This window comes from Eurosta solidaginis, chromosome 1 (genome assembly GCF_040869045.1).
Source record: "Eurosta solidaginis isolate ZX-2024a chromosome 1, ASM4086904v1, whole genome shotgun sequence".
Lineage (NCBI taxonomy): Eukaryota > Metazoa > Arthropoda > Insecta > Diptera > Tephritidae > Eurosta > Eurosta solidaginis.
The window spans coordinates 167,605,378-167,631,985 of NC_090319.1; the positions used below are offsets into that span (position 1 = coordinate 167,605,378).

A 26,608-nucleotide genomic window follows, 5' to 3' on the forward strand; every position below is an offset into this window, starting at 1 on the left:
ACAATTCACTCGCTCACCCGAGCGAGGTCACCAGAAGCCCTAACGCAGACCCGCTATCTGCCAAAGAACATAAAGGCCTTCGGCCTATATTATTTACAATTTTCAAGAAGCAACCCCAATTCACTCGTTATCCCATAACGAGGACAACAGAAAAGCCTACCGCAGAAGAGAAAACTCATCTGCCCCAGATATTAGCCCACTGCTAATAATTTTAGAAATTTGGAACCACCTGACTATTCCAAACTTCGAATGAAAACCCCCAAAACTTTCAAATAATTTTTAAAATTCTGAGCATTCAGCTTAATAGCGCAAGAATTTGCGTGCCCACATATGCTATCCGACTGCATGCAGCGTCGAAACATTGTTTGTTGTATAAATTTAAGAAACATTAGAAAGATTTTTGGGCGCGTATTAAAAGTCGACCTTCTGTTCTATTAATTCCGTATGTTCGGAACATTCGTCTCCATCTGAGAATTTGGAGAATTGGCTTATATTTGGAAATATTATGCTTATTCAGACCTCGTGAGGTAGTATCAAGCGAACGTATTCCAAATATGGTAAATTAACGGTTTATCCGGAACGCTTCCGTGAATACTTAACGGAACAGAGCTTTCCAAAATTCCAGAATAAAAAGGTGAATACTCCCCGTGTAGCAGGACCGCACAAAGCTTAACATTTCTGTCAAAGTCAAGGGAGGAATATGAAGTTCTGAAGCAATAAGCCATTTTCTTCTAGTTTTGTTTTTGCCAGTTCCTTGCGGCTGCGGAGGGTCGTCGTATCACCCCAAAAACCGCCCTATATTAGAGTTAGATTGGGGAACGCTGCATCTCGGAATGCGTTCCATTAACTTCTCTTATGACAAAATGCATCGCACTCATGCTCATACTGGGAGGTCTGGCAACAAATTTGAGATAGTGCGTTTTTGAATAAAATTCTAACGTACGGCATTCTTCAAACAATTTCTGAAAGAATGACCAAAACAACATGACTTTATCAGTTCACGAAATATTTAGTAGAAACTGAATTATTTCCCCAAAAACCCTTGGCATAAAAACCTTTGGTATTTCAAATTTATTATCACTACTAATATACTACCAAAATACTTGTCTACTGCAACCTCACCGATTGCTTATCGAAGCAACAAGCGCATAAACGCAATATTTGGCAGCATTAAGGAATTGTTGAAGCTCCTCCACAAACAGCTGCAACAGGTCGAGATGACCGTTGTGTGTGAAATGCACGTACGGCAGCAATAAAGCGCCCAGAGTGCCTTCGGGCTGCTTGGGTTGGCGATACCTTTTTGTACATAGATCCGTGGCACCTTCGATTCTTTTCAACAACGTATTTCGACGTAAAAATGTTTCTTCTCTAAATGAATGGGCAATGTGAGAATTGTCGTGTTCATTTGGGATTGTTGTTACGTCTTTAATGGACATGTTCAGCACTAAATCATTGTGGATAAGACTATGCTCTAAATTTTATGAGAAATACGGAAACTATTCGAAGACAGCGTCATAATTGTCATGGCAGTTCTGCAAAAATTTTTTTTTGTCAAACATTTAAAAAGTTTAATAACTATGACAGCTTTCCTTACTCCCTCATCTCAAATACGGTTCGCTTGAGGAGTAAACTCTTTAACCATTGCTTGTAGTTTTTATTAGTTGCCCAATGTGTGTTTTGGTTTGTAATTTTAAAATTCATCCTGGCATAGAGGACACTGAAATTTTCCATCCTCATGTATGCTGGAAGCACGATGTTTTAGGAATCGAGGCTTTAGCCATATAATCTAACCAACAAAGAGGCAACTAAAAGCGGATACGAGTATTGTCTCTCCCATTGCGCAACTCTGCGCATTCGAAATTTCAAAACCTTTTTTTTTGTTTTTACAAAATTCGCATTTATGCGGAGGATATATATATATAGTATATGAGGTAAATTGCTAAATACATGCTTGGTCCACAAAATATTTTACAATTCATCTTTTTTTTGCCATCCTCATGTATGCTGGAAGCACGATGTTTTACGAATCGAGGCTTTAGCCATATAATCTAACCAACAAAGAGGCAACTAAAAGCGGATACGAGTATTGTCTCTCCCATTGCGCAACTCTGCGCATTCGAAATTTCAAAACCTTTTTTTTTGTTTTTACAAAATTCGCATTTATGCGGAGGATATATATATAGTATATGAGGAAAATTGCTAAATACATGCTTGGTCCACAAAATATTTTACAATTCATCTTTTTTTTTTTTACTTTTGTAATAAATAGATAACAATGCTACGAATAATTCAAATGTGCTTCAATTATTCACTGTTTTAATACAAAACATTTTAAGCAATGGAATGATATAATTATAGGACTTGATTATTCAAGATTTATGAAAAGTTGTTAAGCAAGAAATGTAATTTTTTGAAGAAACAGGATATATGTCTGCATATCTATCGATATATTAAGACAGGATATGCATATTACTTAAGAAAGGCATGCATGTGAGCATAAGCTTTAAACGCTCTAGTCACTTTAAAATTATGGGACTGAGCCGCGGATGTACATAAAGTATTCTCAAAGAAATTCTTTTGTACTGCTATAAATACGTATGTATGTATGTAGTAAGGATATATGTATCGTAAATATTGTTCGGCCATAGCTTATAAGGGTATAAAATAATAATATAAATGTTCAAAATCACAATGTTGGTTCACACTGCTCTCCTCTACACGAGTAACATTTATTTTTAAGGTACACTCTCCAAACAGCTTCGTATAGAACTGCGTCGAAAAATGAATGAGATCTTGCACCCAATTCTTGTCGGCTACGAACCGTCACAGTAACAGCTGATGGAATCTGTTTTTGTGTTATGTCTCCTGTGGCACTATTCCGTGGTGTTTTTTTAAAAAAACCGTACTCATTGCCTTGGACCGATAAGTTTAATGTACGATTTAGGTACCTGCTTTGTTTCGCAGAGATTTTAGAAAGTGAAGCGCATCTTTGACGCTACGTTTTTCAAAAACTTATAACCATATATTGCCGTCCTAAAAAAGATTGAGGGTATAATTTGGATGTGATCTTTTCATTGATGAAAAAAAAACCGGGTTCAAATTTGAATTCCTTGTACACGAATTTGAATGAAGCTTTTGTAAATTACTTATGAATGAAAGAAATGCAGATACCCACATTATTTATTGGAACCTCAGTTTTACATAAATTATAACAGTTAGTGTTTTTGTAGCAATAAAGACCTCTTCCGAAGGTTTTTGGTAAGTGTTATCGAGGTCAATGGTTCTTTGACGAATATAGATCTGGTCCTTTCCGGTAACAAACCCCATTAAAGTATTATACGCACGACCATCTCGGGAATGATTTAATATGACCACCTTCAACCTCCTAGTCCATCCCGCGCGTAACCATACGATGGGCTGCTTTTTGGTTTCCGATAGTGTACTCACTATGTTGCTAAAGTGCCCCCTTTTCAATATATTTGGCATGAATCTGGTGACATTCCAGATTAACCTCGCTTTGGGTCATCTTTATTATCATTTCTGAGGTACCCCAGATGGGAAGCACGATGTTACATACAGTATGTACGTGAGCTTTGTAATTTACCAGCGCCACACGTTAACTTTGAATATCAGCACCATTGTAACGTCATCCATAGATGGAACGCGTAGTTACAACAACGTGCCTCCGCTGGAATCATGTAAAGAACTTAAAAGTAAAATTTATGTACCGCTTCTCTGCAAATAAAGACCGATCGCCCTGAAACGTTGAGTCGCAAATCTAGCGAACGGTTATTGGTAGCTTTGTATGCGAGTGCAAATATATATGCACATACGAACATCGAAAGCGTAAAAATTTCGGTTTGCCAAACTGTTATGGAAAACGTTCACCGCGTTCACAGCTTTTACCCCCAAATGCTGTTGCAATAACTAAGCAAAATTAAGATTTAAATGTATAGCCTAAACAAACAATGCACTATATACATACAGGTAGTTTTCGTGTGCTTAAAGTAAATTAAGAAGAGACGGTGTATGCTGTCTTAACTATGCGTGTCTCCGCACACCCATATGTACCTAGAGAAGCACATTCAAACTGACGCCGCAACGTCATCACTCACCCGAGAAGCTTCTTTGATTTCTGAATGCAGATGCGCCAACAATCGATCCAGTTGTTTTGGTTAGCTGTGGATGATTTAAATTAGCAATGCGATTTATCCTGTATAATACAGTTGCCAATTGAATATGTCTTGATTTTAAGTTTCGTACAAGTGAAAACATGTCTTCCTTTAAAACAGATATTTGGACAGCTGTATATAGTTTATTCTACAGTCAATAATCGATCAAATAATTTTTTTTTAAGCACCTGAAGCAATGTACAAATTTAAAATTGTACCAAATCCTTCTGATTGATTACTTAATCGAATGGTTAATAAAGTTTAATTGCATTTCAAAGTACTTATACCGACGATGTCCTCTGTACTTTATGAAAATTGCACAGCACAAGCACTTTTTCCACTGTGGAACGTCAACGCAAGCAAACCGTATTCAACCACGCGTAAAAAATGAAAGAATGAAGCAACGGAAGAAGTCTTTCAATTAGTCCCGTTGGCTTCAATTCAGAGGAATTTACATTCTATTCACGGGTGTGTATGAATGTGCACAATTTTTTTTTTTTCTTTTCCTTGCTGCTAGTAAATATCTACCAGTGCACGGACCTTTTTTAAAAAAGGCAAAAATGTTGGTAAACAGGAAATGAAAATAGCAGTAGAGGTTTAATGAAAACAATAACTACGGTTTATATTGGTAACCAATAAGTTGCCAATTCATTGTAAAACAAACAACTCTCAAAATAAATCACATACCAAAACGTCTGACAACCGCAACAATATTCCAAAGTACCAAAATACTGCCACAAAATAACCAATTCGGCATGTAATCGTTTACGTAGAACCTTTTATTTTCGTTCCAATTATTAAAAAAAAAAAAAAAAACTCGAAGAAAAAAATAGCGCAGAAAATATTCGCGTACTCAGACTATATTTATCTACTCAAAAAAATTTATTTCCTGTTCAAGTTTTTCACAAATTTTTCAAAATTTACTGATTTGGTCAGTATCGCCTCCTAACATTAGTTGAGTTAGACCATTCAATACTGTAATGCAGTATACGTTTTCAGTGCGAAAATACTGAAATATCGGTAGAATCATAAGTTTTGGTGGCGGAAGTCGTAAAAGTAGTAGAAAATGAAAAATGGGTCAAAAAGGTTGGTCAATCTACCAATGCGGTGAAGTCCGTGCACTGACTGTCCATATACTTATACCAACGTATGTACATATATATGCCGAGTTTAAATGCACATTGTATTAGGGATGCATAAAAAGATACAAACGGGTACCCAAAAACCCGTTTCCGGAAAAATCGGTACCGGAGCCAAATACCCTTCGGGAACCGTGGCGTTTGCTAAAGGCCATCAATAAAACAGGACTATAAGCGTACTTGGGGAAAAGTTGAAGAAATAAGCGAAGGGCAATAAAAAAAAAAAATGATTCATTCTACAAATTTTTCCCTTCGCCCAAAACGAAGATTTTTTATTTTTTCTTTACATAGCATACAATTTGCTGTCCAAACATTTTTTTTGTGGCGGGCAGGGAAGTTGTTGGTTTTTAGCATCAACAACACAAATAACAGCGACTCAAAAGAGCCCACGCTATACACTTTCTACCCGGTTCGGTACCAGAATGTGCGAACCGAAAAATCGTAAATGCTCATTTTCTGCAGCACTAGTGTGCCCGTGGCCAACTAAAACGCTACCGGGTGACACAAAATATACAAAATAAGGCACTAAAGACCCAGGCACATAACGTGCGGGGAAAGAGGCCACGCATATAATGCACGCTACATATGAATATTTTTTTTTATGCAGCGACAGATGTTTGCCCTTATGCGCGCGCTAATAAAATTTCCCAAATCCCCAACAATACAATTAAGGAAGGACCACTCGCCCCTGCACTTTGACAATGACCCGACCCATTGAAACCCATTTCACTCCTTTCAGGAAAATGGGTCGTTTTGCCGCTTTAAAACGTAATGCTGCCACGAACGCAGCGCGTTATTCGTCGGAATGCCGAGTGTGTCTTGAGCGACACCCTATCCGCTTGTGCCCAACCTTTCGGGCGAAAAGGCCAGAAGAGCGCCTTTACGTAACCATTCGCGAAAGCTACTGCGGAAATTGTCTGGCGCCTGATCACCGCTCTAACGCGTGCCCAAGCCATGGGCGATGCAAACGGTGCGGCGAGAAGCACCACACGATGCTGCACATCGCCTCGATCGACGAAGAGGAGCAGCTATTACGAGAAGCCCGCTCCAAGCCATGGAGCATCCAAGTGGAAGAGGAACTAGATTCACCCCGAGGGCGGATAGACGACTCAATCTCGTTATATGCGTCGGACGCTGGAACGGAGACTGGACCTCTTCGTCCACCCCGAAACCGAGATGCCAGCCGAACCGGAGCGGAGACGCGGTCTCTTCGCCCGACCATAACGCCTACAGCCAAATCATTTCGACCACTTCTGCAGCACGAGAGGAAGCGGCTCCAACAAGGGACAGCGACAGCCCAGCGCCATACATATAACGGCCGAGCGGAGACCCGGTCTCTTCGCCGGCAACCCAGGAACCCCCAACGGAGACGACATTCGCGCGACCGCAGAGCGGAGACACGGCCTCTTCGCCTGCACCAACGACATCAGCTACAAGATCGCAGCCACGGAGGAAACACGCTGCAGCTAACCACCGTGTCCACCTTCCGGTCAGGGCTCGTAGCCCAGCATCCAGCGGCCACCGCCACCATGATCCCAACGGTAGCGATCACACCCACCGCGGTCGTGAAGATAGAAGCTGGGGGGCGGCTACACCTCGTCCGGGCCTTAATTGACGGATGCTCCCCCACCACCGTGATAGCATATGAGCTCGCCCAGGAGCTCCAACTCCCTGCCAGCAACATTGGCGGGCAAGCAGGATGCCTGCTACGCATACGAGGAAGACACGGCCAAAATAAACGAATTGCAACCCATGCGGCGGTCGTGTCCAATTTTCGGCGAATGGCCCCCACGACCAGCGTCGACAGCGCCATCGCATCCCCGTACGCACATCTCCGTCTGGCGGATCCACAGTTTTATTCATCCGCCCCGATCCGCCTCGTACTAGGGACAGACGTATATGCCGAAATAATGCTACCAGGGATTCTGCCCACCACGTTTGGCCCTTTGCTGGATCAGAGTACTATCTTCGGTTGGGTACTCTCGGGCACAACCAAGACCTAACATGAAAATGTTCGGTAACGACCGAAATCCATGAATTTTTAAACTTTTTATTTTTATTGAATTTCTGCTGTACACAGTCGCAAGAGGTGTGCATTGTGATTTCGTACAAGTGAAAAATCTTTCTATCCCTCCCTTGCCATACCTACGTGTCAAATCATAGCTGACAGGGAGAACGGCTGTCGCGAAGGGTCAGAGAATGGAAGAAAGGTTTCTTTTTCTTGTGTTAGCCGTTATTAAATTGAAGTGCCATGAATTGCACATTTGTTTCAAATCAGCTTTTCCGTTAAATTTATATACAGAAAATCAGACTACATATTAATACTCACTCGCTGTTCACTATTGTGAACGTTTTATCGAAAATTCGCCACTTGTATGAATTCACAATGGAGGGGTGCGTTTTAAAAGCTTGTATCATTACAATAAGTTATTTTTTATTGAATTTTCTTCATACAAAATTCACAAGCATAGAATTTCCAATGAATTTGTAATAAACGGCAAGAAATATGAACACGTATATCTTCTTACTTCTTTTCGCAATCCCTAGCTCTAGGCAAACCTGGCTTAGGCCTTGAATCATAACGGGAAAAGTGCCGAATGACAGAGGCATCAGCAACCAAGCTCACCCATTGCGCAGACCATCTTGCGTGCCGCCAAGCCGGCGGACTGACCGGCGTTTATGTTAAGTTAGATATAATTAGTTATAAGTTTTTTATTGTTTTCTTCTCTTCTTCACGGTCGGTGATCCTTGGCGGACTGTGATGTTGCGTACCGCAAGGGGGGCGGCATGTTTAGGCCCAAGGCCTAACTTTTACTTGATTGACGGCGCCCGTCCCTAACTGTTTAATAAGATTTCCAGCCATCCACACTCACGCCGCAGTTGTGTGCATGCATGCACATGCATGCGTTTCATACGCAAGCACGTGTGTGTGCAGGTTGTCAGCACCCATGCACGTATATGTGGGGGCTGTTGTGTGTGTGGCTTTTTTCCCCTCCTTAATACCAGAGGACTTTTTCGCGGCTTAGCGGTTGTCCTCAACGGGATAACCGGCCTCTTTCTCGATTAACCGCCAAGCAGTTCACATCGCCCAGGATCATCACCGCCAGCATTTTGTACGTTAAGGTAACAATATACCTATTGTATTTTTTTCTTTTCACTTTGGAATTAAACATTATTTTATAACGAGGAATTCCTCTTTTGCGTTCTTCTTTATTTATTCCGAGTGACCCATCCATTCCGAGATCGACCCGTGTGCGCCTACCCACTGCCGGTTTCAGACGCACCCAGGCCGAACATTATATTTGTCATACAAATCAGGCCACCACCATGCACGATATTTCTTCCGTTATGCCAATAACAAATTATATTTCGCTTTACAAAAACAAGCGCAATTTTTTTTGTTTTACGCTTGCGCAAATCCCGATTGAGCCCCCAAATGTAGGATTTTATTTAAATAGAGAGTGAAGTACATATATATTTTAGGTAATAAATGGCAGGTAGTTAAATATACAAGTATATGAAAAGCGAATATATATTATGAAAGCATGTATCAAAAGCGTCCACGGTTAACGTATTAACGGCGGTCAAGCAACGACTGCCTCTTTCGTTGACCACTCCACACTTGTATACCGAGACACACACACTCACAAATGGTAGTGGGTTTCTGGCAAAATCTATATATATACTTTTTGCAATACAATATATTTGTTAAAAAAAAAATATATATATAAATATATTTGTTAACCACACAAATAATTAAACAGCAATATGTAGGAACGATATTTCCATTTGTTATTTGTTTGTGAACGGAAAATTTAACTTTACCAACGCGCAATCACAAGACAAGACGAAAATCACAAAATGGCAGCGGGCTGCAAGGCAATTTTTAAAACTTTTATGTCGACAGCGAACGAACGATTTATATTTTACATTAAAACATTTATTATTAAAGATTGAGTACAAGTATTAAAAAGTACAATTATTGAAATGACAATTCACTTGACTTAATTATTGTGTTGTTGCTTGACGTTGTGTTTGTATGACCTTGTGTTGTATGGCTGTGTATTTCAAAGTTGGTGCCTTGCCCGCTGCACTGAGGATATTGTAATGAAAATTGGCGCTTACATGACATACACTTTTGCTTTGTCTTTCGTCAAGTTACAGTGATGCCATCTTGTTTCGTATCATGCAATGACAAGAACAGTTCTCCGATGAAACGTTAACCACTACTTTTATCGCTTTTATAAAATCAAAGCTCGATGGCAAAGCTCGCGAAGCCCTACCAACGCATATAGAATCAGTTAGCCAAATTAAAGAAGCGCTATTTAGTAAAATTAGGCCAGACAACTCGAAAGTTGTCGCGGGTAAAATTGCAGCCTTACGAGTAACCAATAACAATTTTTCAGAATTTTCTAAGCAGGCAGAAGAGCTTTCTGAATCGTTAGAGTGCTCTCTAATCACTGAAGGTATGACGCAGGCAAAAGCCTATGAATGGCGGTTGAGCAAACCATTAGCGTTTGTAGATTAAATAGTAGGTCAGATATGGTGAAATCGATCTTTGGGTCAACAACTTTCAAAGATTCAAAGGACGTTGTAACGAAAATTATTATAGAGCGAGAACAGGAAGTTAAAGAGCGGCAAGTGATAGCGTTTCGGTCACGTCCGATACGATACAGTAATTTCCGTGGGAATTCCAGAGATAACAGTAATTTCAGATATAACAACAATAGTAATTTTCGATTTAACGGTAATGCAAATAGGCAACACAATAATACAAATCTCCGAAATAACAACTATAACAGAGGCAATAATCGCAATTACAATAGAGGCAAAGCAATTCCAACAATACCAATAATAATCGGTCCGCAAATAACAGAAATTCCAATAATCAGGGTTCAAATTCTAGAAATTCAGCCAATGTTCGTTCTTTAAATGCCGAAGCCCTTCAGGCGCGAACGCTGAGGGAGCAGGACCAATTCGACTACATACTTCCCAGTCAATATATTGTCTAAATTTAAGTTTTTCCGACTTCGTCGAAGTTGCTTGTAGCAATTCTCATAAAATATGTTCTATTTTAGTAGATTCACATGCAGACATTTCATTAATAAAAATTTCCAGTTTGGCAAACAATGTAATAGTAGACGACAGTAACGTAATAAATATAACAGGCGTAACAACAGACACGGTAACAACACTAGGAACAGTTAGTACAAGTATAATCGCAGTAAATACACTTTTTCCTCCGACTCTTCACGTTTTCAATGACAACTTCAATATTCCTTCGGACGGTAAAAACTTGCAAATACATAATCAATTATGCTAATGAGACAATTACATTCGGACAAGGGACAGAAAAGGTAATTATTTTAATTTTGAATAGCACTTCAACAAATATTCTTGTCATTCCACCAAGATGCGAAGTTTTTCGTGTTTTTAGTTTGAAAAATTCGACAAGTCCAGTTTTTGTAGATTCTCATGAACTCTTTAATGGTGTTTTCACAGCAAAATGTATCGTTGATACAAAAAATTCAATAATAAGAGTTATCAACACCACCGAAGAGGTCAAGTACGTAAAAGATTTCACTATTAAAACTGAAGACATAAAAAACTTCAATGCCTACCGCATTAATGATACATTTAACGATTCAAAACGCATAGAAGAGCTTAAATCAATTTTAGCAAAACAAATTCCTTCTTATGCTAAAAAGAAATTACTTGATTTGTGTTTGAAATATTCCGATATTTTGCATTAAAAAGCGAATTTATGATGCTTAATAATTTCTAGGAACAAAAACTTAGATTAACTGACAAAATTCCTGTCTATATTAAAAATTACCCTTTGCCATACACACAACGCGAAGAAATAAATAAACAAGTTGAAAACCTATTACAGAATGATTTAATCGAACCTAGTTTTTCAAATTATAACAGTCCTTTAATTTTGGTAACGAAAAAAGATCCAACAGGCAAAAACTCGTATCGCATGAGCGTAGATTTCAGAGCAGTCAATAAAAAGCTTATAGCCGACAAATTTCCACTAGCACGCGTTGATGACATACTCGACAATCTTGGCAGACCAAATACTTTTCAACTTTAGATCTTTCTTCTGGTTTCCACCAAATACCCCTTCACCCTAAATCTACAGACGTAACTTCTTTCATTACAAATCGAGGAGCTTTTCGTTGGAAAGTTTTACCTTTCGAGTTAAATATAGCACCAAACTCTTTTTCCCGCATGATGCCAATAGCATTTTCAGGCATTTCGCCAAATCAGGCTTTTATGTATATTGACGACCTTATGTTGTTGTTGTTGTTGTAGCAATGCTCGCCCCACCTAATAGCCGCGACCGATCACAAATTGTCATCAATATCCTCTAACGGGAGTCCAAGGAAACTTGCCGTTTCAACAGGGGTGGACCATAAGGAAAGGGGTGTTAGAGGCGTTGGTTCCACATTACAATTAAAGAGATGGTTGGTGTCATGTGGGGACACATTGCAAGCGGGGCATACATTTTGTATATCGGGGTTGATTCTGGATAGGTAAGAGTTTAACCTGTTAAAGTATCCAGAACGAAGTTGAGCAAGAGTGACACGCGTTTCCCTGGGGAGTATGCGTTCCTCTTCCGTGAGTTCTGGATATTTTTCTTCAAGTACTGGATTCACCGGGCAATTCCCGACATAAAGGTCCGACGCCTGTCTATGGAGTTCACCAAGGACCTGCTTGTGTTTTTTCGCTTCATACGGCTGGGTTCTCAGGTGCCGTATTTCCTCAAAATGCTTACGGAGATGACTCCTTAGGCCCCTAGGCGGTGCTGGTTCGTCAATCAGATGTCTGTTGGGATGCCCAGGTTTCTGGGTATTCTGTTTGGTCAGCATCTCATTTCTCTCCCTGATGGGGAGTATTCTCGCCTCATTATGCAGATGGTGTTCTGGGGACATAAGAAGACAGCCCCTGGCGATTCTAAGAGCAGTATTTTGGCAGGCCTGTAGTTTCTTCCAGTGGGTACTTTTTAGGCTTGGCGACCATATGGGTGACGCGTAGCACGTAATCGGCTGGCTAATTGCTTTGTATGTGGTCATGAACGTTTCTTTATCTTTTCCCCAGGTACTGCCAACAAGGGATTTGAGGATTTTATTACGGCTCTGAATTCTCGGAACAATTGCGGTTGCGTGCGCACCAAAATGTAGATCCTGATCAAACGTCACACCCAAGATTTTGGGGTGTAGGACAGTCGGTAGCGTAGTGCCATCGACGTGGATGTTCAATATGGTCGACATTTGGGGCGTCCAGGTTGTAAATAAGGTCGCGAAAGATTTAGTCGGTGACAATGCCAGGTTTCGCGAGGCGAAAAAACTGGAGAGATCAGGGAGATAGCCGTTTATTTTATTGCATAGCTCATCGATCTCTGGGCCTGAGCCTGTGGCCATTATTGTGCAGTCATCGGCGTAGGAAACGATTGTGACTCCTTCCGGTGGTGAAGGTAGCTTAGATATGTAGAAATTAAACAAAAGTGGGGATAGGACACCACCCTGTGGCACCCCTTGTTTAATTCTCCTTGGTTTTGATGTTTCGTTTCTGAATTGCACCGATGCCTGCCGACCACCCAGATAATTTGCGGTCCACCTTTTAAGACATGGGGGAAGGGTAGACCCTTCCAGGTCTTGCAGTAATGAGCCATGGTTGACCGTATCAAAGGCTTTTGATAGGTCTAGCGCTACGAGTACTGTTCTATGGTGGGGGTATTGATTCAAAACGCAACTTATCTGGGTGCTAATGACATTTAGCGCGGAGGTAGTGCTATGGAGTTTTCTGAAGCCATGCTGATGAGGGGCTAGCTGCAAATGTGCTTGGAAATAAGGGAGCAAAATGGCTTCAAGCGTCTTTGCCACTGGCGATAGGAGAGATATCGGACGATATGACTCACCTACGTTAGCTGGTTTCCCAGGCTTTAGTAGCGGGACTACCTTGGCCATTTTCCATTTCTCGGGTATGGCAAAGGTGGAGAGAGACAGGTTGAAGACATGCGCTAAATATTTGAAACCCTCTTTCCCTAGGTTTTTAAGCATCGGCATGGCTGTGCCGTCTGGGCCCACTGCTTTGGATGGTTTAGCGCGACCAATGGCATCCTCAACCTCTCTAGCGGTGATGGTGATTGGTGACGCGCTGAATTTGTGTTTATGTGCGTGTCTATTGGCTCTCCGTCTATCTTTGTCGACCGTAGGATGCATTATATATTGTCGGCAGAAAGCGCTCGCGCATTTTTTTTGCATCCGACAGCACCTTATCGCCAAAGGCGATGGAAACTTTGTCTTTGTGCTTAGTCGGATTCGATAGGGACTTTACGGTGGACGAAAGTTTACCTACACCGGTAGAGAGGTTACAACCTCTTAGGTGCTCTTCCCATTTCGCCCGCTTGTGTTCGTCCACAAGCAATCTGATGCGTTGGTTTATATCCCTTATTTGGGGGTCGCCTGGATCAAGCTGTCTTATAAGGTCGCGTTCCCTCGCTAAGCTCGCGGCCTCCGCCGGGAAGTGGGGCCGGATTTGGGAATTCTCCCGGCGGGAATGAAATGTGCCGAGGCGGATTCAATGACCTTACGGAAGGCACGCTCCCCTTGGCGGGCATCAGTCGGGATAGGGAGGGCAGCGAAGCTGCTGTCTGTTGCAGATTTATATTCTTCCCACTTTCCTTTTTTGAAGTTTATGAAAGTGCGTTTTTCGGTGACGATGAAGTCGGCGGTACGCTCGAACGAAATAAGTATGGGCAGGTGGTCGGATGCCAATGTTACCATCGGCTGCCAGTTGACGCAGTTTACGAGTTCTGCGCTCACGATTGAGATATCTGGCGAGCTATGACAACTTCCTACCATACGTGTGGGGGCGTCTCCGTTTATTGTGCAGAACGTCGTTTCTTCTATTTGATCCGCCAACATCTCACCCCTACTGTCCGCCGGCAAGTTTGAATGCCATAGGTCGTGATGGGCATTGAAATCGCCTAAGATAATGCGATTGTTGCCAGTGAGTAAGGCCTCGATTTTAGGGCGGTATCCACTGGGTCAACAGGTGACAGGAGGGATGTAGATGTTGATGATTTCTAGATTTGCATCGCCTGACCGGACAGATAGGCCTTGACGTTCTAAGACATTGTCCCTGCGGTCGATGCCAGGATCAAATATATGATATTGCACAGAGTGGTGTATAATAAACGCGAGGCCGCCTCCATTTCCGCTCTCGCGGTCCTTCCTATGGACATTATACCCAGAGCAGGTCTGCAATGCAGATCTTGCTGTGAGTTTAGTCTCTTGAATCGCAGCAAAGCGGATGTTGTGCCACTTCATGAAATCGACTATCTCCGTAATCTTCCCAGTTAGTCCATTACAGTTTAACTGCAGAATTCTGAAGTACATGAGGGGTGACGCCGCCACTCTAGGGGTAAGTGACGGGTGACTACGCCTAGGTTGTGGAATGCCAGGACGCAATTGCTGTTGTGGCCTTGGGACTGGGCGCCCTTGGGCAAGCATTGGGGTACCCGGATGATTTGGGTTTGCGACCTAACAACATGGCGCGATGAAACCCGTCGAGGGGTTGCCGTCGCGGAGACCAGAACATCTAGAAAAGTGGCACCACCCAAGGCAGGAGCTGCATTGAGCGGATGTCGCAAACCTATATATTCTGTGCTGGCAGACGGTGCAAACGGAGGTAGGGACTAAGAGTATGTTTCCCTGACCTGCACGATTGCTGCCAGAAAAGAGGGGGGAGAAGAAGACGGGGGCAGGGGCTGATGCTCAGCATTGCTACCAGCTCTACTACGAAGGTAGTAGTTATGAGTGGTATCAGCTGTTTGAGTTGTTGGCGCCGTGGGGCGCGAGCAGCAGCGGGTACTTGTTGTGGCTTGCTGAGCAGCGGGGCTGCTGGAAGGTAGTGGGGGGGGGGGGGGGGGGGGGGGCGCTTAGGCGTAGACTACGGGACGCCCTTGGGCGTGAGCAGCAAGGAGCCACAAAAGATTTATAAAAGTTACGTGGACGTCGGGTTTTGGGATCAAGCCCAGAACAACCTGTCCGATGCAACCATCCTTTGCACAAGACACACTGAACAGAGTATGACCGTCCTAAAAAGATTCTTTTCTGGCAAATGCAGCAAAACCATTTCTCAGGACCGGGGTCAGGAGACGGACCCGAATTGGGTTCGATACCTTCCCGGAGTAAGAGAATATGTAGCAGTCCTGCTGCAAGGAGCTGCTGGGAGAATGACAATTTGAGGGAGGGACGAAACAAATTAAATGGGGTCACACTGAAATGACAGTCCTTGGTCGGGAAAAATCCCGAGTCGCTCCGGTACATAGAACCGACTGCCTTGGGAAGCGTTGACGACCTTATCGTCATTGGTTGTAGTGAGATACACCACCTTAAAAATTTAGAAAAAGTTTTCGAAACCTGTAGAAATTTTAATTTAAAGCTGAATCAAAACAAGTGCAATTTCTTTCGTTCCGAAGTAACTTTTCTAGGCCATAAATGCACGTCAAAAGATTTGCTGCCAGTTGATTCGAAAATAGACGCTATTAAAAGGTATACTAAGCCAAACGACAAAGATGCGGTTAGGCGATTTGTCGCGTTTGCAAATTACTACAAGCAATTTATACCGACTTTTGCGTCTCTGGCAGCGCCTTTAAATCGTTTAAATCGGTAAAAAAGTTGAATTTGTTTGGGATGAAGCGTGCGAAAACGCTTTCGAAAAACTAAAAATTGCATTAATGTCTTCTCAACTTCTACAATACCCTGACTTCACAAAAGAATTTATATTAGAGTAGACGCTTCTAAGAGTGGCTGTGGTGCTATATTAAGCCAAAAGCATGATGATAACGCTATACCAATTTGTTTCTCCTCAAAATATTTTAATAAAGGAGAACAGGAAAAAGCAATTATCGAACTAGAACTCCTAGCAATACATTTCTCTATAAAGCATTTTCGTCCATATGTTTACGGTACAAATTTCATAGTAAAATCCGATTATAGACCACTAGTTTATCTTTTTAGAATTCGATTAGAACTGTCAGAATATAAATTTACAATAGAATATATAAAAGGAAAATCTAAAGTTGTGCCTGATGCTTTTCACGCATTAGTATAGACGAAATAAAAGAATATACAAAGCATGTTTTAGCAGTCCAATTGCGATTACAAACCAAACAAAAGGAATTACAAAATAAAGACGATAATTTCACTGATACTTTTTGCGATACGCTTAAAGAACAAGTTTATGACCAATTTACAAACGATTTTTCAAAAAAGATATCGCGAATAAAGTCGACTATACAATTTAATAAAAATATTGAGACCTCCAATATACAAATTTAGGCGCATTTAAAACATAAATAAACTAAACCTACTTAATTTTGTGAATGCTAACGGAAAACCCAATTTAGATGAGTTATTTTCGAGGCTTGAAAAAGCAGCCGGCAGTCACAATATTAAGCAGTCAGAATGGCCAAAAAATGATACTTTTTTCAATAAATTTTCAATTACGAATTTTAAAATCAGCGGCAATAAAATTTTAAAATCCTTCCAAATAACATTGACAGACCCGGTGGAAACTGTAATAGAAACAGAGGAAAAACAAAAACTAATGACGATTTATCATGAGGACCCTTTGTTAGGCGGTCATTGGGGTACAAAACGATTATATTCCAAATTAAGAACAAAATAATATTGGACAAATATGACAAGAGACATTACGAAAATTGTAAAAAAATGCAATAAATGCCTTTTAAATGAAGTAAAACCAAAAACAAATGAAAATCTTGTCTTGACTCCAACGCCCTGCAAACCCTTTGACATAGTAATTGTCGATACAATAGTTACACTTACGGAATCCAAATATGGTAACAAGTTCGATGTTACTATGATTTGTGACTTTTCTAATACCTGGTAACAGTAGCTGTACCAGATAAATCAGCAAAAACTATTGCTTGTGCTATTTTTGAAACCTTTATATTAACATACGGTACAATGAAAGCTATTAGATCCGAATTAGGAACGGAGTATAAAAACCAACTATTCTCTGAATTGAAAAAACTTTTAAAGATTGATCATGTCCTGTTGAAAGAAATCATAGTATTTAACGAATACTTGGGTGCATATCTAAACGAAACGTATTCAGATTGGGATACATATTTAAAATACTTTAAATTTTTACACAATACTACAAGTAGTTCGGTTTTTAATAATAAATTTACTCCGTTTGAATTAATATTTGGCAGAAAATCTAAAATGTGACATGAATTGCAAAAAGAAGAAATTGATCCGATCTATAATGTAGACAATTACACAAAAGAGCTTAAGTTTAGAATGCAAACATCGCATAAAATGACAAAAAATTTGATTAATAAACATAAGATTAGAAATAAAGATTTATACGATAAAACGGCTAAGCCTTTAGAAATTAAAGTTAATGATAGAGTGTTAGTAGAAACAGAACCTAGAAATAAACATAAAAATATATATCAAGGTCCCTACGTTGTAAAAAGTATTGATGGACCAAATATAAAGATTTATGATGAAATTAATAATATTGAAAAAATTGTACATAAAAATAGAGTACAAAAAATTAGTTAAATTGATAGCCTGTACTTTTAGTACTATAAACTTTACTAAATAATCTTTAGATATAAATCTATTTTAAGAATCCGCCAATGAAGGCTAAAGAAAACGATTTTTTTTTTTTTCAATATAACAATTAAATATATAATAGAATCTACGTAAGATTCTACAATAAGAATAGAAGAAAAACCGGTTCACTAATCACTAATCTTACCAAATTCTTCTTTTCTAAAGGGGATGATGTAGTGCCATAGTAAATCACTGCATTAAATTAAATTAAAACTGGCAACTCCCCCTCACATCCAAATGCAATATGCAACCATGCATCAGATGCACTTGGCATCACTAAAAATGTTGAAGTCGAATAACGCGGAGAATTTCTGATTGGCTGAATCTCCCGTTATGCGACTTCTTCATGCGATTTAACCGCTATGCGCTTTTGCATAGCGGCAGGGCTGCTTTCAAAGCGTCAATTTTTTATTCGAGTCAGTTTTAAAGTGAACCGGCACCTGATAGACACGCGCAATTTTTAAAACCCGCAACTTAAAGTGAATGAACTAAAAAAGTTGTAAAATTAAGAACACCTAAGAACCTAAAAGTTTAATACTAAATTATAGAACATATAAAGAACCTAAATTTAAAGTGTTTTATATTGAATTTGAGAACTAAAGCGTAATAGCGCGATTTTACATCTAAAACTAAAAGTGTTTAAGAAACGATAAAAAGTTATTAATAAAAGATTTTCTTATACTGAAACAGTTAGAGTGCGGTATGTGTGTGGAAACCAGCTTACATAGGAGTCATATCGCCCGATATCTCAACTATCGCCAGTAGCCAATACGCTTGAAGCCATTTTGCTCCCCTACTTCAAAGCAAATTTGCAGCTAGCCTGTCATCAGCATAGCTTCAGAAAACTCCATAGCAACATCACCGCGCTAAATGCCATTAGCACCCAGATAAAGTGCGGTTTAAATCAAAACCCCCACCATAGAACAGTACTCGTTACGCTAGACCTATCAAAAGCTTTTGATACGGTCAACCATGGCACGTTACTGCAAGACCTGGAAGGGCCTACCCTTCCCCTTAAAAGGTGGATCGCAAGTGGTTGGATGTATTTCCCTAAAAAAGAGTGGAACTGCGCATCTTGGTTCGCCAGTATTTGCTTCGGTAATTTATATTGATTCGTACTGATTAAAAATTGCAATAGTAGATAATGTAATGTGAATTAAAATTGCCGGAGCAAAAAAGGCAACTGATCCGCATGCAACTGTTATTTATGTGGCGCCGCCGGGAGCTGCTGCTGCTATCCTAGAAGCATTAGAAGAAGAAATTTCTTGGATTGTTTGCATCACCCAAGGTGTGCCATAACATGATATGGTTCGCGTTAAGCACGCTCTCTTAAGGCAAAAAAAATCGCGTCTAGTCAAGCCCGATTGTCCAGGAATCATCGCCCCAGAAAGGGTAAGTAAATTGCCTACCATATTAAATATATAAACAACATGTGCGAATTTGTTAGTGATAATTTGTCATGCTTTTGTTGATAATCAACTGAAGAATGCAAATACCACAGAGTTCGATGATCAGTAGATTTACAAGATATTTGTCATTTTCCCTGCGTCGCAGTTGTCATTACATTGCATTAAGAGAGGACATTAACACCTTATTACACACAGCCAGTTAAAATTTTAGTAAATTTTGCTCTTTTCATCACTGATTCATAACGTGGAAAGTTATATATCGAGCATTCCATGGAGAATGGTAAATTTTAGCAGACTTTCGCATTGCGGTCATTATTAATATTCAATCCCTAGAAGCTTTAATGTAATCATATCAATAGTTCCCGAGATGGTCGGGCTAGTACCTCAATGGTGCTTGTTACCGGAACGTAGATAGATAGATAATTTATTGAGGATTGCACAGTGACTTGCACATCTCCTGCACAGCACCTCATCCTAGCCGACTTCCGTGATGAACCCTAGCAGTGCTCTTGGCTTGAGGGATAAAATGTGGGAATGCTCTGGCCATGGTGAGCCCATAAACTTAGCCCTACGTCTTGAGATTGCTTAGCATTCTTGGAGGATATGGTCCGCCGTCTGCTGATCCATCAAAAAATCGGCATGTGTTGTTCGATATTATACCCAGCTTTTGCATGTGACTGTTCAGTCTACAGTGTCCTGTAAGAATAGCCGTTAGGATTCTTAGGTTATCTTTCGAGAGGCCTATTAATGCCCTATGTCGAGTTGTGCTGTAACCCCCTAACAGTACCTTAGATTATCCCAGGCCTGGCATATTGCGCCAGTGTTCTTCTCTCTTTTCCCTCCGTTCTACTAATAAATGCCCCTGTGAGCCAACTGGCAGGAACGGCTCGGGATCGATGGGTCATACAGTTGTTGCCTCTCTTTCTGGGTTGTCCGCCTGCTGTTGTTGTAGCAGTGCTTCGCCCCATCCAATAAGTGCAACCGATCACAAATTGTCATCAATGTCATCTAACGGGAGTCCAAGTAAACTTGCTGTTTCAACAGGAGTGGACCATAATGAGAGGGTTGTTAGAGGCGTTGAGAGAGATGGTTGGTGTCATTTGGGGACACATTGCAAGCAGGGCATACATTTTGTATGTCGGGGTTGATTCTGAATAGGTAAGAGTTTAACCTATACAGTATCCAGATCGAAGTTGAGCTAGAGTGACTCGCGTTTCCCTAGGGAGTATGCCTTCCTCCTGTTGTTGTTGTAGCGATCAGGTTGCTCCCCGAAAGCTTTGGGGAGTGTTATCGATGTGATGGTCCTTTGCCGGATACAGATCCGGTACGTTGCATGAGGAACTTGGGGTCGCCAGGGCCTCGTCTGTTAGTGAAACAGGATTCACCGCGGATAGGTGAGGTTGAAAATTAGGTTTGGAGAAGCTGTATATTGCGCTGGCAACCTGAAGGGTTGCGCTACATAGCCCCTTGAATCTGGTAATTTAGTCCCCTCTTACGACAGGCATACCTACCGCGGGTATATTCTGACCCCCTAACCCGTTGAAGGATTGCGTTTGATGCGTTCCTCCTCTGCTAGTTTTGTTCTTTGAGTACAGGATTTACCGGCAAAGAGGTACCACGCCTGTTTGTGGAGTTCACGGCATACGGCTGTGTTCTCAGGTGCCGTATTTCCTCATAATGTAATGAGGGCGTGAACAACAAGAAGCCACAAAAGATTTATAAAAGTTACGAGGACACCGGGTTTTGGGATCTAGCCCAGAGCAACCTGTCCGATGCAACCATCCCTTGCACGTGAAACACTGACAAGAGTATGACCATTCTAAAAAGATTCTTTTCCGGCAAACGCAGTAAACGCATTTCTCAGGACCGGGGTCAGGAGAAGGGCCCGGATTTGGTTCGATACCTTCCCGGAAGAGGGGAGTATGACGCAAACCCGCTGCAAGGATCTGCTGGGAGGATGACAATTTGTGGGAGGGACGCAACAAATTAAACACTGCGTCTGACTGCTCATTACTCTCTACTCCCATGCGACCTGGGACCCAGGCCAACAGTACTACGTTCTGTGCTCCTAATTGATTCAGCTTTTCTACGCACTCACAGTACCTACGTTTATACAAGGTGGAACACCACACTACCTACATGGCGATGTAGCCACTGATCAGGTTGTTGTAAGAGATTAATTTAAATATATTATTCATAAACACTGATTCTTATATTTTCATTATCATTAAATTGTAGACTAAGCGCCTTCAAATGTAGATCCATAAGGAACATGGGGTCGCCACAGCCTCGGCTGTTAAAGAAACAGGATTCGCCACGGGTAGGTGAGGTTGACAATTGGGTTGGAGAAGCTGCATATTGCGCTGGCAACCCATTGAAAAGGTTGCGCTTAACAACCCCTTGAACCAATTTGGTATTTTAGTCGCCTCTTACGACAGGCATACCTACCGCGGGTATACTCTAAGCCCCCTAACCCGCTGGAGCCATGAGAACCATAAGTGCACTTTGGGTGTCCCAAGACAAGTTCCGTCGTGCCTGGTGTTGTTGGGTGAGCGGCCAGACAGCAGGGTGCAACAAATGCACCTTTCAGTAGGATACCCTTGCTGAGCCCAGAAAATCGGGGAAAATTAGATGTAGCAAACGAGTATATTCTGTACCATATGATCAACTTGGAGAAAATCAAAGTTTTATTTTCCTGTCCAACACAGAACTGGTGCACGGCACTGCTGCTAAAGAAGGATAGGCGTAGTCATATCAATTCGTTCCCGGGTTACTCGGGGAAAGCAATTTTAGCAGTACTTTGCCCTTTTCAATTTGCACATCCATTCAAGAACTTCTCATAATGGATTAAACAGTAATCTACATTTATTTTTTTTTGTTTTTGTAGCGAGGCTGCATCAATTAACCCTTGTTATAATTTTATGCTTTCTATAAATGCAACAGCGAAGTATATTCGGGTACCCCTGCCATCGGAAGATACCTTGGCATGGTGGAGGTTCACTTGAAATTACTTTACAAGGGCCTGATTCAGGTTATCTGAAATCTCATTGAGTCCCTTGAGCCTTTGGTCCCTCAGAAAAGAGCTAATGTTGTTGTTGTTGTAGCGATAAGGTTGCTCCCCGAAGGCTTTGGGGAGTGTTATCGATGTGATGGTCCTTTGCCGGATACAGATCCGGTACGCTCCGGTAACACAGCACCATTAAGGTCTAGCCCGACCATCTCGGGAACGATTTATGTGGCCACATTAAACCTTCAGGCCATTCCCCCTCTCCACCCCCAAGTTCTATGAGGAGCTTGGGGTCGCCAGAGCCTCGTCTGTTAGTGAAACAGGATTCGCCGCGGATAGGTGAGGTTGACAATTGGGTTTGGAGAAGCTATATATTGCGCTGGCAACCTGAAGGGTTGCACTACACAGCCCCTTGAATCTGGTATTTTAGTCGCCTCTTACGACAGGCATACCTACCGCGGGTATATTCTGATCCCCCAATCCGCTGGGGTGAAAAGAGCTAATCGTGGAGTCCTATTTATAGAGCACTTTTCCGGTTATATTAAAAACTTTTAATCTATCCTTACTGATATTAGTTTCTTTTTCATTCTAGGTAATTTAATTTTGACGATGTGCGCATAGCAATATTCCAAATATTTCAGCTGTGGATGTAAGAAGAACACACATTTGCTCAAATAACAGGAAAACTGCGACAACTATCCCTCCGCCTTTTTATTATCACATATATGGCCCTACCAAGCATATTATGGGAAAGCGTCAAGGCCAAATGCTCAACATTACCTGTGAATCGGCTTTGAAAGCACGAATTGCTGCCATATTCCGGTATTTTACCTACAAAACTCATATGGCACTGCAAACTAATGTTGAACAACACCAGCACAGGAAAAATTGGGCACCACACTCTGAGCTTCGAAACAAGGTTGCAGAATGCGCACGACTATGAATGGATGTTAATTTATGTAGCTTGTACATATCAATATTTTATTCATTTATTTATATGTTAAGTTTATGAGGGTCGTAAGGAAATAACTTAAATTGTAAAAACCATTATAAATATGAATTATTTGTTAATTAAATATTATTTAATCAAAAAGGACGCGTTTCATTCATGGCAGAAGTGAATTAACAGAAGGTAACCGGTACGGGTAACCGGCAAGCCAGTTACCCGTGTTGTTGTTGTTGCATGTGTTTTGGTTAGCGATAACGAAAACATACGTAATGAAGTAACTTCAAAATGTAAATACCATCGAGCGAGAAGGAATGTCGAAAACACAATAGGTAAGAGCGAGAAAGCGAGTCACGCGTACACTATTTTGAGAGAGTGCATGCGTTACTTTTTTCACGACTTCAATGTAAAAGTGATTAAGACGATAATTGGTGACCAAGTTATCGGTGACGATTAAGTAATCGATTAGGTAACTAGTACCTGTCTTGTAGGGAATTCGTGATCGGTTGCACCCACGGTACAATTACCAAGTAGAAGCATAAGTGAAAATGCAACCCTCCTGTGTATTTTGTTGTTGCCGCTCGTACATATACTGTCAATCGTTCTTTCAAAATCTTCTGTCAAAAGTGATGGAAGAAGAAAAATGTCATTGGTAGTTTTTGTCAACAAACCGAAAACTAAAACAGAAAATTAATTAGTAAAAGTTGGTTTACTGATATAGGAGCTCTTTGCCGTTCACGAAATATATTCTTTCACACCGACGCAGCACAAGCAGTTGGCAAAATTCCAATTAATGCAATGAACATTGATTTAATGTCAATATCTGGCCATAAATTATATGGTCCAAAGGGTATTGGCGCACTTTGTATACCGAGTGGTGGTGGACAAGAGCGTGGTATACGTACCGATACTGCTGCATGTGATCTTGCACTCAAAGAAATGGAATATGATAAGAAATATATAGAGTTTCTTTCGCAACGTTTATATGATCGCATAATTTCAAGATTATCACATGTTATATGTAATTTTGATCCAGAGCAAACGTATAGTGGTTGTATAAATTTATAATTTGCCTATGTTGAGGGTGAATCATTACTGATGGCCTTAAAAGATGTGGCATTTTCTAGTGGCTTAGCATGTACTTCAGTATCACTGGAACCTTTGTACGTACTACGTGCGATTGGAACTAATGGGGATTTGGCACATAGTTCAATGAGGAATACGAGCTTACCGTACTGAATTATGTAGATAGTTTGAAAGCAATTTATTGTTTATAGGTTTTGTATTGGTCGTTTTACCATCACTGAAGAGGTTGATTATATTGCCGATAAATGCATCAAATATGTCGAACATTTACGAGAAATTTCTCCATTACCTATTGATTTGAAAAGTATCCAATGGTCGCAATATTAATTTTGTTTATGATATATAAATAAGGGACTGTTTTGTATTGTATGCATCTTTTTATGTATATATTTAAATATTGAATGTAAGTTCCAATTTAATGCAAATCAAGATACAACTTTTTAGGAAGTATGTAGTTCTTACTTTATCTGCCTAAGGTCCTTACTTTGAAGTATTAAAATGAGATTGGAAATGTTTTTGCTAGTGGACTTTATTTCCTAAAACAGAGTTGGCTCACGGCAGTGGTTTTCATGCCGTGCGAATGTATTTCTGCCTTAAAAAAGTGAAAAGCAGAATACCACAAACTGGATCTTAATCTGCTTGGAGGTATATCGTACCAAGGTTTTTTTTCGCCCCACTGTTTGCGCTATCATTTTTTGACCATTTTCGGATCGTTTCTGGACTGTTTCGGGATTTTTTTCTAGACCTATAGAAGAAACAACAAAAGGCTTTTGCCTCTCCAAGTTTTAATAGCTAGGTTGACACCAAATTGAAATCCAATAATTTTTGGATCTACAACAGAAGGAAAAGCTATTCTACTCTTCTTAAAATTTATCATTTATATATTTTAACGAATTAAGTGAAACTCCGCTTATTTTACACCTTCTACTAACGTTCGTATCGCTAAATTGTTAAATAAATAACTCCAATATTCAATAATGCAAAATGTCTTTATTAGAGTACTTCACAATAACACTTATACTTCACAACTGATAGCGTGCTTAAATCAAACTGATTGCTCATGCCCCAGATGGTGCTGCTTTTATACTCTTCGGTTTCCTCGTTCGCATATTTCTAGGCGTTTTTCCTTCTAGAATTTACCAGTTCGCTGAAGATTGCATACTTTTGTGAGTATCTCAGAAATATGCATGTGTATGTGTGAGAACCACTTTTCTGATGATTGCATACTTTTGTAAGAATCTCTCCGCTGCTGTATGTACATATGTGTAGACATAATGATTGATTTGTGAATGTACAAGTGACTGCTTAGAATCGGCTTAGAGATGATAGTATCCCTTAGTGCTGCTAACATTCGTCACAATATTTAAGTACATATTTATATACAGTAAATCAAAAACTTTTACAAAAAATTCGATGTATATATTTTAATGTAACAATAATAAGAACATGTATTTAATATGTATTTAGTATGAAGATTTGTATTCGTTATGTAATAAAAAGCGTTAACGGAGAAAATATTGAGAGTCTTGAAAACATATGCAAAGTACAATAGATTATCAGGAACAACCACTGCTTGTGATGCTTTCAGCAACACAACGTCTCTTTGGTTGTTACTGTAGAGATAATCCAACCATATAGTTGAATAGTTGAACCATGGCTGGTATCTAAGAGGTCTGGCAAAGTTGACATAGTTATAACGCCATAGTCATAACCATATTTTTACTTATCATACTATATCAATTGCCATCATTTATTGGTGCATTAACCAAAAAAACTTGAAATTTTCATAAAACTGAAAACGCAAAAAATTACAAACATATACCACAAAAAATAAGTATCTTAGTCAAAACGTATCCAAAACAATAAATAAAATCTACAAAAAGTTAATAAATTCTCCAACTCAAATATTTTTAGGTTATGGATATGGTGAAAAGACCAAAAACCAATTGGTTTGCTGTGGTATGGTTATGGCTAGGGCGTTATGGTATGGCACCATTTTATTTTATTTTTTTTTTTGATTTTGATTATATTATGTATATGGTATGTATTCCAGTACATTTTTTTAAGTTACATTTTAGTAATTTCATTTGGACTAATTAAATACTTTAATCTTGTTTGCAGATAATAAAAAAAAATGTTGCTACTATTTCGCAAATTTATTTAGTTTTCTCAATTATGTTATTA

General features: G+C 40.2%; 1 protein-coding gene across 1 annotated transcript; it reads left to right on the forward strand.

The window, feature by feature from the left end:
• Nucleotides 1-10,627: 10,627 nt before the first annotated feature.
• Nucleotides 10,628-24,751, forward strand: LOC137238703 (cysteine desulfurase, mitochondrial-like). Its single transcript, XM_067763799.1, is given in 4 exon segments — nt 10,628-10,668; nt 10,725-10,877; nt 24,025-24,392; nt 24,474-24,751. Coding segments are annotated over 4 exon segments (840 nt in total).
• The last annotated feature ends 1,857 nt before the right edge of the window (nt 24,752-26,608 follow it).